Genomic DNA, 18938 nt, shown 5'->3' with positions numbered 1-18938 from the left:
AGGTTTTGAGGAATACTGGTCAAGTATCTTGTAGAGTGTCCCTCAAGTAGGATTTGTCTAATATCTGTTTTTCTCATAGTAAGACTGGAGTTTTTAGTAATTGGGAGGAAGACTACAGATGTAAAGTGTCATCACATCATATGAAGCATATATACTATCAACGTGATTTGTGACTATCAATATTATCCTTGATTACTTGGCTGAGGTACTGTTTGTCTTCTCTACTGTAACATTACTCCTTTTCCTCTTCTGCATAATGTACACTTTGGATGGAAGTCCCTATGCACAGTCTACACCTAAAAAGTGAGGGGCTATGCACCCTCTCCTTGAAAAAATATTTATGTAAATCATTAAGAGTTCTTCTACATGGGATATTTACCTCTTTCCCCCATTTATTAATTATTCAGTCATTTATATTGACTGTAGGTTTATTAAGAATGTTTTTTATTGAGTTGAGGAATTCTCCCTCTATTCCTAGTTTGCTGAGAGTCTTCATCAGAAATGGGTACTGGATTTTGTCAAATACTTTTTCTGCATCAGTGGATATGATGCACTGTTTAGTCAGTTGATATGGTGAATTACATAAGGTGATTTTAAAAAATTGACCAGCCTTGCATACTTGAAGTAAATCCTACTTGGTTGTAGTGTATAATTCTTTTTATACATTGTTGGATTTCATTTGCTCATATTTTGTTGAGGATTTTTACAGTTATGTTCATGAGAAATATTGATCTGTAGTTTTCCTTTTTTTGTAGTATCTGTAACTGATTTTGATATTAGGATAATGCTAGCTCAAGGAATAGTTCTATTTTGATAAGTTGTATTTTGAATTTTATTTAGTTCAACTATTTGTAAATTTCTCTTGAATCTTCTTTTTACCCTTTTTTTTTAGTAATGTGTTGGGCAATCTCCAAATACTTGGGGATTTTCCAGCTATCTTTCTGTTATTGTTTTCTAGTTTAATTCCATTGTGATCTGACAACATCCTTTGCATGATTTCTATTGTTTTAAATTCATTAGTGTGTTTTATGGTCTAAAATGTGTTTCTACCTGAAACATGTGAGCTTAAGAAGAATGTGTATTCTGCTGCTGTTGAATGAATTATTCTATAAACATCAGTTAGATCAAGTTGATTGATAGTGTGAATTCTTGGGGAAGAACATTCTAGAAAGAAGAAAAAGGCCTGAAATGCCAAAGGCCTGAAATCAGAGTCTTTAGGGTATTCACAGAACAAGGAGGCCAACTGCCAGGAAAGAGAGAACATGAGAAAAACTAATAGGAGATGAGTCTAGGGGGAAGATGGGACCATGCAGGGCGTTGTAGGTATAAGGTGAGAAAACTTCGGAGGGTTTTGAGCTGAAGTGTTAGCAAATATGATATCTATGATTTTAACTTTGACTTTGGGCGTTGGGAAAGCATGAAAACAGGTCAGCTGGAAAGCTACTGCAGTAACCCAAGTCTGATGATGACTGGACTAATTTAGAATCAATGGAGTTAGTAAGAAAAAAATCAGATACTGGATATATTTTGAAGCTAGATCCAACAGAAACATTAAATACAAAGTGAAATAATTTTCAGAAGTAGTAAAGTGCATGGGAGTGGGGCACATGAACAAGCTTCAGAGTGCAGAGGTACAATCTTGATGGCTCACTTGGCCCATATAGTCTGTTTGCCTTAGATTAGACTTAAAGACTTACACCTTGCAGGTACTGCTCTCTCTCTAGGAATTTGGCATACATTTACTGGGACTGAGGAAACTTAAAGTTGCACCTGAAATTGAATCTTCTTGTGTAACTATAAATTACATTTGTAACAGGTTCAATCATAGCTAAACTCAACTGGCTGAGAATTGCGTTGTTATATTTCCAACTTAGTTTTCAGAGTCATAGTGCTTTGCCAAGCAGCTTGAACATCTGCTAATTTCTAAAACCTTTTAAAAAATATTGGAATGTAAGAGTTTGTAAGAGGACAAAGCAAAAAATACTTTTTTTAAAGCTGGAAGTAAAATGGAAAGTTCTTGGTAGTAGTATAATATATTAAAATTGTATGTAAATTCGAACTTAATTCTTAGATGACTATTTGGACCTTTGCTGAGCAGTGTAATTTTCATATCATTTTCTTGATAAATATTTGTTCCTTTTCTATCTAATGTACTAGATAAGAAGGAAAATAATCCTTTATTTCACTTTTAAAACATTTTTCGTAAACATTCTAGTTTTGACTTTTCTTAAGGATGTCAATTTTATTGCTCAGACTTCTTTTATTCAGTTTTATTCAAATGAATTGTTGTAAACTGTTGATACGTTAAATAAATTGATAGCAAACAAACTGTAAGAACTAAAATTACAAAATTCAAATTACAAAATTCAAGTTATCGAAAGCTAATGACATGTACAACTGTCTCTCTAGCTATGTAATGTGTCTCAAGATGTGCTATTTGAAAACTAGAAACTGGAGATGCCAAAGTCAAAACTGATCTGAGCTTAAACAATGACATTGAGTCTAATGCCCTGTTTCCATCTTTTATGCAACTTGTGCTAAGGCTGTATTTTAAAAATATATAGGTTTTCCTAGAGTGAAAGCTTTTCCATGTCTTATTTATCCATTTCTGATTTGCGAGGATTTGATTACTGATGCCTTAAAATCAGAAGGGAAGCATTTTGAAATACTTTCAAAGATAGAGTTAATAATTGAGGATAGTCAGCTTCAATGTAGGCAGTGGGTAACATGTTCTCAGAATTAAGGTGCTCTTTTAAAAAATGGTCCCCTTTTAGGGATTTTATCATATACAGAACTGATTAAGCAATCAAACTGTGCTCTGGTTTCAGAGCAAAATGTTAGCCATTCTGCCACTCATTCTTTCTTTTATTACACCTCATTATTGTCTCTTTAGATTCTTTCTTTCTGTTCCAAATGATTTCCTGCCTTATGGCCATCTAAGGAACATAGTGGAAGGGTAAAGAATTAATTAAAGTTCTAATGGCGCAATTAGTAGTAAGCATGAACTGTTAAAGCATTTCCTCAGATGTTTTATGGCTTGTGAGATATCATCTTCACCTCTTCTGACGAATACTGACCACCTGTTATCTATTACCATAACGTTATACAAGCAGACTGACAGAAAACAATCTGGTCTCCAGTGATTGGACTGCTGACGCAATTGACAGGCAGTTTCCACAAAGGTAAACTGTAAAAGCTAAATGAGATGGTGAATAGAAACTCAGGCAGGTGTTTAATGGAGAAACACTATTAAAACAACCCAGAAGTTGTAAAAGGAATGTATTGTTTATGCATATTTTTATGGTATTCAGTTTGTTTCAGTGTTTGAAGACAGTAACTTTAAAACCAATATTCTATGTCACACATTTGTAATTACCTGTATGAGCTCATAACTCGAGCCAGGAAGCATATTGCACTTCGTAAAGAAAGTTTATTATAAAAAGAAGTTTGTTGGCCCTAAACCAGTCTGGGTTTCAAATGTAAAAGTGGGTAGTAATGCTTTACACTAAACAGATGCTTTCTTCTAAACCTGCGGAAGTAAATAAGCTTAAAGAGAAAATAAGCTGACTTTGAAGAGAAAGCATGAATTAGCAGAATTCATTGACTTAAGGGCTGTGTGTTGCTATACTATCCTGCAAGATCTCTTCTGGGTGCTGAATAACACTGAATTTCTAATATGACTCCTTCAATTATTGATTTGTTGCTTGTCTGTTTTCTAGGAAAGTCAGATGAAGATCAGCATGACAGTATTTATAGGCTGCATCTCAACTGTGGGATGTAATCCGTCTTCGTTAAGTTCAGTAAAAGTGATAGATGGCGTTTGGCAGGGTAATGATGTGATCACTCTACCAGCGCCTCTTTAAATCATAAGCTGTTGCTTTCTGTTGTGTAGATATTTAATCAGTTATACACCCCATTACTGATTTAATTCAGAATGTCAGTGGCAGAAGAATAATGTGCGTATTTGTATATTAATATCATATTGTATTAATGCTCCCTTCATTTAAGTGTGCTATTCATTTGAAAATCATAAACTGTTGCTTCATGGGTAGAATAAATTTAATCGAGATGTTAGGTGTCTAGCACCTTCAGCGTTTTAATTCGGTGTATCGGTTAAAAAAATGTGTTCCTTTATGTCTCTGTTCATGCTTTCTTGACACAGTGGATTATTTGATGATATCAGTCCTTGCTATGAGTGGAGAAAAAAATTCTATTAATTTATACCCAATGTAAATGCACTTTAATTTTCAGATTGCAGTAGAGGAGTAGAACTTTGAGAAAATAGTGCCAGAGCAACAAGTTTTGATAGAGAAAGTAGAAAACCTAGCAACAGTTGAATGGAGATACACTAGTAAAACAACCCCAGAAATTCATCAACATTTCTATTTTTTTAGCTAAATGTTATGTTAATGTTAGAGTGCAGGATAATTTTCATGTATGAAAAATCAGGTTCATAGTATTCTAAATGATTTTAAGGAATGAATAATTTGAATAACTGCTATGAATATTTCACATTTCTGCTCTCAATATATTTTTCATACCTTACAATATAGAATATTTATAATCTAAAAAGTTCTTTTTTAAGCAAAATTTGTGGCATTACTATCTTCCAAAGACTTTTCTACTAGCTTTATAGAATCTCATGTTAATTCTAACACTTAGAAAGTCAGAATAAACATCTATAGAGAAACTTGAACACAGTTTCCAATGAAGTTTAATGAGTCCACATAATTAAGTGAAGAAAAAAATTAATTTACAAGCAGACTAATGCATACTCTCTGTCAGCATTACTTTCTTCTAGACATTTAAGCAAAGGGGATAATTGTACCATTTCCTAAAAGAGATCTCCAAGCCTCCGGGGCTTCTTCTAGGAAGTATGTAGTACGGTTAAGCAGTTGTGCATAAATGACCCTGACTGATAGACTAAACAATTCCATCTTAATCTCATCAAATTTTACAGCCTTCATTCCTGTCTTTCTCTCTTAACCCACTCGACAGCTGTCATTTTTGATGCCACCACACTCAGATTGGCTTGGAATGGACAAAAAGCCTTGCACTAATGTGACAGGCTACCTCCCTAACTTTATCAAGATTCATTAACTTCTCAGAGTATTTCGTCAGTATTTTAACTAAAATGTTGTCTCTCAACCCTTAGAGTGAATATGATTTACTGTGATGACTCTGTTAGATTTCAAATATCAAAGTGGAAGAAAGGGGAAAAGACAGAGAAGGAAAAGAAGAAGAAAGAAAAATATGTAAACTTCTGATTGCAGCAGCCTGACAGATTTTAAACAGGAGACATTTATAATGTTAAAAATGTCTGCTTTGAAGCCATGGAGTAGTTATTTAACAGATCCATCAATCAATCATATTAGTTTATTTGGCGCTTCTTTTTGTCATAAGCAGCGTCTTCATTTTCATTTATTTCAAAGATTTAAATACCTTCTTCATTTTCTCTGTGAAGCTTCTGTAATTTTTAAAGTGATAGAAAGATGACGAGTGTTACTTTGTTTTACTTATAATATATTGAAAGCCTCTGCTTTGCCATAATAATGCCAACATTTATTTCTGTAATACTTCTTTCTAACAAACTATAAACTTTACATAGAAATAATCTCATTTATCTTCATAACATATCTAGAGCTGTTAAGGAACTGCTGATTGTTAACTCCATTTTATAAATGAGAAACAAGGTGATACGGGAACTCCCTCCTGGTCACTCAGTCAGCAACATCCGGCGAATAAAAATCGGTTTTCAGTCTTCACTCAGGATCTCAACAGCACTGAGGTTCACATGACTTTCAGTGCTACAGACTTTCAGCCATTCTATTTTTTTCTTAATATGGGTTGCTTCTCAAATTTGCATGTCATCCTTGCACAGGGGCCACGCTAATCTCTGTATGGTTCCAGTTTTAGTATATGTGCTGCTTAAGTGAGCACTCCATTCCTTTTTATATCCATCTTTGCCATTTCTGTGATTGATTTATTTCCTGCAAAAAAAAAAAAATACTATACAGACATGCATATATGTATGTATGTAACCAACCCTCCCAAGTGGGTCCCCAACAAGGATCCTTCTGCCCCGTGTTACTCGCATGGATAGCATGAGACAGAGTTTGGTTCAGAAGCAAAGGAGAGCTTTATTGTTTGATCAAAGAACGGAGAGGCGCGAGCTCACCGGCTGGAGTACACCACGCCCAGCCTGGCCCGCAGGCGGGGGGCGGGGCCCCGTTACCGGGTTCTCCTCAGCCGGGGGGGGGGGGGGGGGGGGGGGGGCGGAGCCCTGCTGGGTGGACACAGCTGCGCTGCTCATGCTCCGGATCGCGGCGCAGCGTCTCTGCGCACAGCCCGCCGCCGCCATCTTTAACCTCAGTGTCGCGGCGGACACTTCTGCACAGGGACCCGGAGCGGAGGTGTCCGGCCCCATTTCACAGGAGGAACCCTGGTCCAAAGGGCCAGATATGAAACCTCTGCATGCGGCACCCTATGAGCGAGTGAAACTAGACTAAGCACCAAGGAAAAAAAAGGTTAGACTTTATTTTAATACCCAGATTCTATTTTTATTTCCCAGAAATTGTTAAAGGCTTTGCCAGTGACCTGTATATATATTTATACACGCACATACACATACTGTCAGCTTCTGAATCATTAATGAGTACTCGTAAAACTATAAACAATCCATGCTGCCATTATACTAAAACATTCGATTTTGGGGTACTTGAAGTGAGAAATTGTTTATGGAATGTACAGGAATCAGAGGTCACTTATGTGCAGTTGGTCTCGTATGCCCCCTTCCGTCCGAATAGCTGTTTACATGTCTTTGGATACTCTTTTTACAAAAGAAAATAATCCCCCCCCCCCACATTGCCATATCTTTTTAGAGTTTCAATTTTACTGTAATGTTTAAGCGCTATCCCATGAATTCTAACTCAAAATTATATGACTTATTTCAGCCCTGTTGGAGAGGACTGATTTCCCCAACATTCTCCTAGTTCGTACCCTTTCCGCAGCACTCCTGACCTCAGGCTCATCAAGGAAACAAACGTTTACAGATTTGTTTTCAAAATCACCTGCTTTGGCAGTGGAAAGGTTTTCTTTTGTTATACTCCCTAAGTTATTCTGTCCTGAGTAATAGCAAAATTTCTGTCCTTATCTTTTTTGTCTTTCTTTTTTGTTTTTGCACTTCGTTCTGGCATGAGACAAACAAATGATTTTTTTCTTTCTCTTCTACAAGGCGTATTTTTATTTCTTACTGATTTTCTCCACTCTTACTGTCTAATGGAGAGGGGTAAAAAAGTATTGAATTTTTCATTTGTATGTTTTCCCTGCCACATATATTTTTTAAAATTCTCACTCAAGAGCTTTGAAGTTTTCCATCTATATTGTGTCTTTGTATGCAAAGAAAGACAGTAAGAAAATGTTCAATTTTACATGATGCCGTCTCCTTTCTTTGAGAGATTTGGTTTTTGTGACTTTTAGTCCTAGTTCTGTCCATGGAACCCTCATTGCTGTGAAACGCACTTTACACAAATTCATTTTTCTTGTCTTAATTTGCTTGTTTACTTTTTAAAACAAAGTCTCTTTCTTTCTTAAACGCTTTTTCTCCAGTAATATATGCAATCAATTTTTGAATATAAATATTTTCAAATCTTTCTCCCACTTATTTTAGTATTACTGAATAGTAAATGAAGTTGACAAATGAATGTTAAAACTAGTGTATACTTTTAGAATGAAAATGCAAATAAATTTTAAAAAAAGCATGTTTTAAAAAGATTAAAAGGCAACAACTAGATTTTAGCTCACAGGCTTTCCTAGGCTTGTAGTTCACTTTTATTCTATTCTGCATACTTATGTATATTTGTGTGCTTTTCCACCTTTCATTTAAAGAATAAAAAGAAAGACTTCCAAAGTTGAGAAGTTTTCCTTCTTAGCTAAGATTTTGGAGGACCAGATGGTTAGTTCAAAGAAACAATAAATGAAGTCTGAGGAATGCTGGATTTTTCAAGGGGGAGCTTAAATTTTAAATTTTTATGAAAAATAATCATAATTATTTTCTTGACAATATGAGTGTTAACTATTATCACTTTAGCTGAGTAGAAAACCCTGTACTTCTTTTTAAACTATGTTTAGTAAGACAGTATAACTGCTGATGATCTGAACATACAGCCTTAATCTGAAATTTCACCTTTCCCTGGATCCTTTGAAGTGCAAAAAAAAACCCCAAAAAAACAAAAAAACAAAACAAAACTTAGTGTCAGGAAAGAGAAAAGAAGATCAGAAAAAAAGAGTCGCTAGCATCAAAGTCACATCTTACCTCCTCTGCTGTGAAAAACAATTAGTCTTTGAGAAAGATACGTTGACCTGACTGGATCACATTGACACACTAATTTTTGTTTCCACAACACAGCTATTGATAACTAGATTGATTTTTAAGTATCTTATTTTCTAACTTAGTAAAAATCTCCCGTAAGTGTCTATTTTATCATCTTTTACTTGGAATGCAGATTATCTGTGTGGTATTCTTCAACGTGTACAACGTGAAACGCTCCCATTCTGCCTTTGTGTTCTGGGAGTTTGAGGAAGAAAGAGAAAATACGTGTGCAGTCAGACCAAACAGACAGAAGACAGAACGGTCCCCAAGCAAATGCTTGGGCCCTTAGGTTAAATGACGTAAACTCTTAAAATAGTGGTAAGCACATAGTAAGTATTCAATAAATGCTGGCTATTAATTATATATTTTATAAGCTTTCTGACTTCTGAGTCTTCAAATTATAACTTGTGAGATAGATTAACTAATCTATGCATGCATATTCCCAATATACACTTAATAAATTTTAACTATTGTTATTTGAAATGGTTGGAAGGTAGTGTTGCTATTTCTTCAATTTTCACAGAGTAATTTAATAGGACAAATGACATTCAGGACTTGTAATCATTGAATAATGAAAGGAAGCAAAGTTCAGGGCATAGTATATATGAATTGTTAGTATTAATAGAGGATACAATTACAGAACGTGTTTCATAAACTATTGAGAATAAAATTTTGGTTTCTACAAAGTTTAATTTAGCTTGTTAAGGTAATTTTTTTGCCAGCACATTGTTACAATGTCAGCTAAATAAATTTTGGCAGCAATGTTATTTCTTAATAATTTATACCTGAATCATTTATAAATGAAATACCATCCAAAAATTAACATGCAAATTTCAAAACCACATCAAATAATTTTTTAAATGGGTTGTAATGATAAATTCTTAGGTTTCAGTTTGTGCAGTCCCAGATATTGATTCCTTGACTAAATGTACAATTTAGAAGTGGGATTTTGAAATTGAAGGATCGTTTTTAAAGAATGAGCACTACCAGACTAGCAACTGTAGACTGAACAAAGAGATTTTAAACTGGCAGTATTAAAGCATGAAAGTCTTTTATGATAGCATTTAAAATTAGATACAGGAACAGTTTTCTTAAGGTCTATTTTAGTAACATATTCCTTTTTTTTTCAACAAGGGGCAGAGTTTAACATATTTATTTTTGGTTCATGCACAGTCTGAAGGGAGCAGGCAGACTCCACAGGGCAGCTCTCCTCCATGAAGTGGCCCAGGGCTATAGACGACTGCCACTTCTCTCTGCCGTGTCAAGTGGTTCCCAGCGTCATCACGACAGGCAAGAAAGCTTGTAGAGACCTTACCCTGCTCTTCTCTGCTTTGACTTACAAATGATACACATCCCTCCCATTTATCACCAGAATGTATTTGCTAGAATTAGTCATATCAGTACAGCTATGTCACAAACAGCTGGGAAACAGAGGGGACATGAGGATGTTCTGTGAGCAATCAGTGGCCACGTTAGAATTTGAAAGAAAAAAATAGAATCAGGGAGAATAGCGTTAGACATGAAGACAAATAAAAGATAAGAGTAACAAATTCTTAAGTAATTCTGTCCCAAACCACAGTGTCACATTGTTTTCTTCCAAAAAGGTTTGTTTGAAATAGGTCAATGTGTCTGAATATGAGAGCCTATTACTTTTGATGATAGAAAATATTGTCCCAAGGAAATGGCATTATTAATACATTTATCATTTTAATTTTGTGATGAATGATTTTTAAATAATAGTTTGGTTATTTTTAGTAAATTTCTTAGTAAAGAAGAGTTCAAAAATCAGATTAGCTTCTGCACACTGAATTGCTCTACACTTAATCTAAAAATTAATTTTTGAGCATTTTATTTGGAAATTCAACAAACATGAGACACACTACTTACCATCACTAGGTTCTGGAGATACAAATATGACCAAGACAATATGGAGCCTATTTCTGTATTTTTAATAGATAGTGTTTATGCAGATAAATAAGGCATCACTGAGGGGCTTGCAACATGGTTGGGGAAATAGATATAAAAGTTACTAGAATGCAGTTTAATAAGTATGAAAATAGGATTATAGGCAAATCATTATTGTTTGTGAAAACATGAGATGAGATGAGAGAAGATTCTCATATGAGGAAGGCACCTTGAGAAGATATTTTTCTGAGGAAACTTTCAAGATAAATGGAATTTTGGGGACTAGAGGACTAGGAGAAGGACATGATGATATATATTTTATTTTACTTTGATTGCTTAGAAAAAAGTTTTATTCAAAACTGCATAGCTGGCATCTTTTTTAAAAAAATGCATCTAATAGTAAGAGAATATGACCTAAGTCTATAACCATAATCTAGACACACTGGGATTTCTAAGCACAGCTTTAGGCTCTTGACCTAAGTCCTCCTTGAGACTGTATCTCCAGTAAAGTTTCCAGTCAACAAACCTAAATAAGAAATGGATATTTTATAGGGGATTTCATGGAAAGATGCTAACAGGGGTTTTCACTGAACACCATGCAGGAAATTGTCAGATGTTCATGTTTCCTTCCCCAAACTCCTCTTCAGCTATCACCTCAAACCATTTTCTTTTCTTCTATTGCATAGCACTGAAAAAAAATCTACTTTATTTTCCTAAGCAATTCAGCTCTCATACTCTGGTCTTATTATCCACAAAGAAAAACAAAAAACTTGATATTCAGACAATTTATTTTAACCTCAAACATGCTCCTCAGGATAGCTCTTCAATTCTTTCTATAACTGGTTTATGTAGTTATGTAACTATAATAAATAGGATTCTTTTGAAGGGCAAATAATACTGCTAGGAAGAAAAAATTTACTCTGTAAAGTTAGCATGCACTCTAAATCTGAATTTTCTTCTGAAGATGGAGTTAGAAAGAAGGATATAGAATTAGCAATAGAAATTTTGGGCAGAAAGGTACACAAAGCAGAACACTAGTTAAAGTGGTAGGGACAGATTTTAATTAATAATACACTAATGCAGTAAGGAAGAGAGTCCAGCATGAACTGAACTCAACTATGATTTGTACAGAGATGACTGGGTGATTTAAAGGGAGAATAACAGAATAAGAAATGAGGTAAGCAGTGGAAAGGAAGAGAAAAATTACAAAGAATTTACCAGTGCAAATTTGATTAGGCTAGCTGTTCTAGAAGTTTGGGTTCTATTCTCCCACAGAAACCAGGAGACAGAGTTCCTATCTTTCCTGAGGACTGCATTTTAAAGGAAGAGTTCTCAGACCCTTGAGAAAGACACTCTTGAGTTGTAGGTGATCCGTGTACATTAAAAGGGACAGAGGAAGGATCCACTATGTAAACTCTTTTTAGCAAATGCTCTAGGAAGGGTGGGCAGGGGCCTATCAGCAAATGTTGGCTAAAACAAACAGTAAATTGTTTTGGCAGCCTTAAGCTTTCTCATGCAAACTCTTTAAGAGGGGCTAGGGCCATCCTAGGAATGCTACCTTAAGCTGTTAGAAAATATATTAGTGTTTAATTTTTAATAAATTCATTTGTGCTGAGAGTCTGTCATTTAATACAGACCCAAGTTGAGGCTTTCTCAGGATTGTGACTAGAAGAGAATCTTTGTCAGGGGTCATCCTGCAGGGGGGTTATATTTGGGTTCATGAGCTGTCTATATTTGCTAACACACATGGGGAAAACTCATGATGGGGAATAGGAGGAGGGAGTAACAATAGATATAGGGAGAGAAACAAGAATGTATATAATCATGAAAGGCAAGCGAGGAGAGAATTATGGGAAGAAATGAGGAAAGAATGAGACACTGAAGAGTGGCATGTAAGTCACCCAGGCGTCACTGAAATGTGTCAGGAGGAGCAAAAGGCCGAGCTGACGTGCTAGATGAGCCCATGATTCTGTCCCTTCCTCCAGCAATCTTCCATTTCTTAAAGATAAGTACAAAAAGTGAGTTTGAGGAGTGATCCAGCTTTAGAGGAATTACGATCAGAGGTCTCGAAAGGCATAGAAGTTGAGGCCAGTCATGAAGACATCGTTAACGTGATTGTTCTCCAGTCTTTGGTAGGCCAGCTATCGTAGTCTGAGTACAGTAATTAACTCATGATGAAAGAAGAATTCCCTGGTCAAACACTGAGGTGAAAACAGTTATTACGTTCAGTTTTAATGAAAATACTGACAAGTAACAAAGTAACAGACAGAAGAGCTTGAGAACCAAGTTGACACCGGGAGCTGGTGTTGATGTGTGACTCTTGAGAAATTCCTAACAATAGAGAAATGCTGAGGATTTAATGTTAGGTCACCAAAACTGATGAGGATGGAGATAAAGGGGGGAAACAGAGGTTTTAAAAGTTTGTTCAGAGATGAGTATAGAAACTAATACAGGTAAGAAATAGAAATCTTGATAGATGACTTAGATCTAAATGATTAGCATTAGAGAGTAGCTGGAAACTGAAGATATTTTAAAATGAATGATTGTGTAATTGAAATAAATGTGGTGATGTGAGCTTATTCGAAAGAGAAGATGTACCTCCCTGAATTTTTATCCTTAAAATCTGTACCACATAATTTGGTACCTAATTAATAGCATGTTAGTGGGGAGAAAAAAGAGTGTTTTCTTCTAGTAGATTGTAGGGTCCCCCGTTTTGTGAATCTCCTTTACAGGGCTGAGCACACAGTAAGTACTTCATAAATAATTCTTCTTATTGTAATTATTAGCCATTAGGATATTTGCAGGGGATTTAACATTGTTTTTATTTTGCTCTAAACATTAGTTAATTATGTTTATGATTATATATCTTCTACTCCATTTAAACATTTTTAAAGTCAATTTTATTCATTTAAACCATATTTCAATGGGGACTATCTTATAAGGTGACTCTTTATTTTTCCTATTGATATTTTTAGTTGGCAGGCGAAATGCTTTTCTTCTTACATTACAATACTTTCACATTGTGTGCACACTTCATATATAGTATTTTTAGGTAATAAATTTATTATATATGTAAAGCAAACAAAATTCTGAGTATATCACATTTTTTAAAGGATCAGATAAAAGTCTCTATTTATTTAAATAAAATTCTTATACCTTTTCATATTGAGTTGAATGTCAAAATGTTGCCAGAGAATAGGTTCTTGCTTCATGCAGGAAAGAATTCAAGAGCAAGGCATAGTACAGTGAAAGCAAGTTTATTCAGAGAGAGACACACTTCACAGACAGGGTGCAGGCCATCTCAAAAGGTGAGAAGGATAGAGACCAAGAGGTGTGGGGGTGCTTAGTTTAAAGTAGATACACACTCGATAGACAGAGTGCGGGCAGTCTCAGAAGACAAGAGAGAGAGTGACCAGGAAGTGCAGAGTTGTTAGTTTTTATGGGCTTGGTAATGTCATATGCTAATGAATAGGAGGATTATTCCAACTGTGTTGGGGAAGGGGTAGAGATTTCCACGAATTGGGCCCCCCGCCCACTTTTGGACCATTTATGTCAGCCTAGGAATTGTCATGGTGACTGTGGGTGTGCCATGAGGCTCAGGGTCTACTGGGAGTTGAATCTTCTGCCACCTTGGTTCTAACCAGTTGGTCCTGTCCTCAGTCGCTGTGTCATTCTTTCAACGGTTGTGCCCTGCCCCTTCCCTCCTGTTTCAAAATTTCTCTATATTTTCTAGAGAACAAATATTTCTATCCAACCCTTAAGTTTCTTTCTAGTTCCATGACTGTTTTCTATCCTTTTTCTTTGCAAAACTTGCCCATAGAGAATGAAGCTTTTTTTTTTCTTTGATGAATTTGGCCCATGATTCTGTCCCTTCTGTGATCCTCATCATCTGGAATAGCCTTTCTTTTCTTTCTTTTCCTTCTTTTCCTGCTTCATTAACTGCCCATTTGAAAAACAAAAACAAAAAACTGCTATTTGTGTCTTACTTTCTCTCTTATATCTCTCTGTCCTTTGTCTCTTTTACATTATGTCATCAAAATTTAGTATTTTCTAATATTTAAATTTTCTAATAGCCCTACCACTTTTCCACCTATAAGCTTATCAGATATTTATATTATCATCCTACTGGTAATAGTGAGACTCAAGATACAATAAGTAGTTCAGATGGCTGAGCTTATTCCAAGGGATGAGGAATAAATAAACTGGAGCCAAACTTCTTTAATGAAGAGAGACATATTTACAAATGTAGATTGTAGCTTCTTAAAGTTTGAAACCAACTCCTATAATAGCTAATATTTCTAGCATTATACTTGTAGAAAAATGGGGATGATAATTTAGCCAACAGAGAACCAACATTGTTAAGCATAATTGGTTGTAGCCTTGTGTAGAGCAATGCAATAATAATAATAATATTGCTGACATATATTAAGCCTTAAGCCTTATGTGCTAGACACAATTTTAAACACTTTACCTATGTTAACTCATGTGATCATCCCAAATGCCTTATGAATTTAGTACTGTTACTATTCTCACATTACAGAGAAGGGGATGAAAATACAGAAAAGATAAATGAATTGTCCCATAGTCAGGTCATATAGCTTGTAAAGTGATAGTGCAGGGATTCAAAGCCATTATCTGAATCTAGAGTTTGTGTTCTTAATTATTACCCTATATACTTCTCCAATATTCTAGTTCTTGGGCATATAAACATTAAAGCATAAATACAGACACTGCCTTCAGTGTGTTAATGTAGTAGGAATTCATATTGGTTTATTACACAGATAATTTCAGTTGTTTGTTCTATGTCTGAAACTGCTCAGTCTGGAGGATAAAACTGAGAACAAGCCTTGTTTTCCACCCTTATTCTAGTGGGATGACAGACAAAAAGAATACAAACAGCAAAAACGTTCTAGTACATCATGAAAGAAACAAAGGACAAAAGAAAAAGAATATATAAGCATATATATGGTGTTTAATTCTATAGGAATAGATCCGATAATAGGGGGGAGAGTGAAAATGGAAGAGAAGAGGACCTTAACTGAAACCTTAGATAATACCTACATTTAAAGATTGGGTGGAGGGGTTGCTAGCAAAGGATACTGGGAAGGAGATAACAGTGAGATGTGAGAAAAACAAGAGAGAGCATATCAAAACCCGCAAACAAACAGAACAACTCTTGAAAGAGTTGCAAGAGGAAGGAAGATAGTCAAAAGCTGCTATGTAACTTGGTAAAAGGAAGAAAATGCACATTAGATTGAACAATAGAGAAACTGCTGGTTATCTTGAAAATGGCAGTTTTAGTGTAGTTGTTATAATAGAAGTCAGATGGTGCAGTGAAATGGAGGCCTTTAGGTTGTTGGAAAGATCAAAGAAATGACCAATGTCTTGAAGAAGGAGAGAGAAGACAAGATAATCCAGAGCGCAAGTAGTGGATTTCCTTGTTGTAGCAAGACAGATGCTTCTTTTAACAGGAGGGAGCAAGATACAACGAAGACAGATTTGTAGGTTTGGTTGGAAGCTAAGGGATGTGTTTCTGATGAGTGTTAATATCAATAAAACCTACTTTGGAAATACTGCAAATAATTTAATTGATTACACAGTTTTTTTTAATCAAAGAATAAATAGTATATTTAAACTATTAAAAATGGAATGTCCGATAAGTGAAACAAAAAAAAAAGAAAAGAAAGAGGATTATTGTGACATTCATCCCTTAAGTTTATCCACTCTTTTATTTATACTCTTTTAAATAGTTACTGTCTTCATGCAATCTATAATGATAATGCTTTCATTTTTGAAAGATTAGTTTCTTAATTAATCTGTTAATCTGATTAATTTTTCTTGGATTCCTAATAACAAAAGCTCTAAAATCTAAAGGCAAATTGCTCCTCAAACTCATATTATTCTGTGAAGAATTTCATCCTCTAATTAATATTGAAAAGCTATCACCTCAAAAAGGCATGTTGCTTTATATCTTTGCTCAGTAGTTCTATACTCCAACAACAACAAAAAAAATGACTACTTCAGCTTTTCTGAAGGGGACAAGCTGTTATACATGAAATGCTTTTAAAAGGAAAAGGGATTTGGAATCTAAAAATCAAGATAGTTTCCTCTCTCTCTCTTTTTTTGTTTTGATTATCTAAAGCCATTAAAAAGAATAAACCTTGTTTGTTAGGTAAGCTTATTTGTTATAAGTATTATAGTGATTTTTTAAAAAATTACTCATTTTAATTATTTGTATAGAGCTTAAATACATTGATATTGTGTCAAGTTACTTATACATGATTGTAAAGGAACAAGTCTGACATCAGGATATGAAATGTTAGTTCGATTGAGTCTCATAAGTTTAACACCAGTCATCTGATGCAATAGCTTCAAAATGTCCAAAACTAGCAGAGCAACAATGAGACTTGTAGAATAACATTTTCCCCGCTCCACTCCATTCCACAGAAATCCATCAATAAGAGGGAGAGGAGAAGCTAATACAGATAATTTTGTTGTGAATGAGAAAGGTATCAAGGGGATGACGTTGCTTTAAGTCAGAGTGAAATCAAGGTCTGAAATCATGAACTAAAGAGTTATTATTTAAAAACAAAAATATAGGCAGAAGACAGAATCAGACAAGAGATAATGGTTGTAGAACATGGGATAATACTTAAGGAACAAGTGAGATTCTGAATCAGAACCAAACAATGGGATGTAGGGGGAAAAAAGGTAGATCAGATATCAGAGGGAAGGACAAAGTTGAAAGAGAGGAAAAGGAAGAAAAGGAGGAAGAGGAGGAGGGGGAGGAAGAAGGGAAGAGAAGAAGAGGAGAGAGAAATGCATACATTAATGGCTAGGGAAAAAGTAATGTTTCTGGTGCAGAAGTTAACATTGTAACTGCTCTTGACTAACTTCAATTCAGAGGGCCCTTGTCCATCCTGAAATAGGATCATACGATCATCAAAAGCAACATATATGTGTGTATTTTCTGTCCAATTAACTGTGTGCAACACATTATTTAAATTAAATGAGCACACAACATCAATAAATGTACAGCAAATACTTTTTATTGAAATTACTAATATACCACCAAAGAATAACTCATGAACTGGGTATAATATTGAATTTTTGTTAAGAATTCAAGACCGCATGTAACTTTACAATCCACCCTTCTTATAGGCAGTTCTGTATCCACAGATTCAACCAACCATGGATCGTGTAGTACTGTAATATGTACTTAGTGAAAAAAAATCTGGGTATAATTGGACTTGTGCAGTTCAAACCCCTGTGGTTCAAGGGTCAACAGTACTTGTACTATTTCTAAATTCCCAAAGCCCTCATTTCTATCCTTTTTTCCAGACTGTTTTTAAAGTTTCTCATCTTTTCTTCTTCCTACATAAGAAGTGCCTACAAGTCCATTGAAAATGATAACATAAAATATAATAATGCATTGTAGGGCATTCATCATTAATAACTTAGTAAATTACCATCTGAAAGAGTATTATTTAGAAGAAGTATTAAACAAACGAAACCTGGAGAAGGCCTTAAACCAAGGAAACGTACACCTTGAGAGACTTGAAAGTACACCTGGGTTTCTGGGTAAGAAGGCCTTCCCAGTTTCTCTCATATCTTATTAAGAAAGTATCATCTATGCCCAATATTTATAAATGAATTATTGTTGAGATTGTGTATGAATTGATTGAGGAAAATGAAGGATCTTATCCAGATACCTGGAAATGGGCAGATACACCTCTTTCTGAAGAAGACTCTGACTTATGATTTTGGCCTGATGACTTACCTCACTTAGGAAGAAAATGAGGATGAGTTCCAAGTAGCTTTGTAATTATTTTTCTCAGAGAAAGGCTGTACATATCACGGCACCTAACCTTGCCCTGGAGGATGAAATATGACATACCTGAGGGTTTCAGAAAGGCATCTGAGTTCATGCCCTTCCCTGGGGAGCCCTGGGCATACCAATGTTAGCTTAATTTAGGTTGTCAGTACTTATCTCCAATTACTCCTGAAGAATTTGTCACTGAATTGGTTGCCTGGACCCTTGCCAAGGTCCTAGCCTGGGTGGAGACCTCTTGTCCCAGTTGGGGAGGTTCTTTTTCTACTCAGATTTGCACAGCCAATCACAAAACCAATGCTGAGATTGGAAAAGCACAAGCTTTATTTAATGGCCTAGAATGGAGAATTGGTAACTTAGTTTGCAAATCAACTTCTCAACTCATTTTGGGCTGAGACACCATATGTATAGGAGGGTCCAGGTAAATGGGAGGGAATTGAAAGGGAAGGTAGGAATATTCATGACTTATTTGAGAAAAAGGGTGTATGTTTGGATTCAGAACTGAGGCAACACAGTCTTTTTATGGGCTTTCCTGTTGTCATGGCAACTGTCAACTGTCATGGTGCTGGTAGGTGTGTCATTTAGCATGCTAATGTATTCTAAGGAGTGTAATGAGGCTCAAGGTCTACTGGAAGTTAAATCTGTAATTTTAGGCTTAGCTGATTCTAACCAGTTCTTGTTTTTCTCTTGGCAGCTTCCTCCTGAAACTTAGATAAGAGCAATTGGTTTTCCATTTGAGAGAGGGGCAGGAATGTGATTCTGGGGCAACAGCCTTGGTAACAGAATGACACAATTTTACTCACATGCTCAATTTTTTCCTTTCTTCTATTT

At 35.3% G+C, this 18938-nt stretch overlaps 1 protein-coding gene and 1 non-coding gene across 2 annotated transcripts in view; one reads left to right on the top strand and one right to left on the bottom strand.

Moving 5' to 3' along the window:
• Positions 1-5836: 5836 nt before the first annotated feature.
• LOC116280739 (U6 spliceosomal RNA) lies at positions 5837-5940 on the bottom strand. Its single transcript, XR_004190223.1, has one exon. It is a non-coding gene; the product is annotated as a U6 spliceosomal RNA (small nuclear RNA).
• A 371-nt stretch (positions 5941-6311) lies between these two features.
• Positions 6312-18938, top strand: part of LOC102544705 (low-density lipoprotein receptor-related protein 1B) — a 316032-nt gene continuing 303405 nt past the window's right edge. The window contains exons 1-2 of the mRNA XM_072962065.1: positions 6312-6420; positions 6492-6527. Coding sequence (XP_072818166.1) covers positions 6312-6420; positions 6492-6527 — 145 coding nt within the window. The remainder of the gene's footprint in view (positions 6421-6491; positions 6528-18938) is intronic.

Source organism: Vicugna pacos, chromosome 5, assembly GCF_048564905.1.
Source record: "Vicugna pacos chromosome 5, VicPac4, whole genome shotgun sequence".
Classification (NCBI taxonomy): Eukaryota; Metazoa; Chordata; class Mammalia; order Artiodactyla; family Camelidae; genus Vicugna; species Vicugna pacos.
Note: the sequence above shows the minus strand (reverse complement) of the source record. Positions and strands in the feature narration are given on the sequence as shown.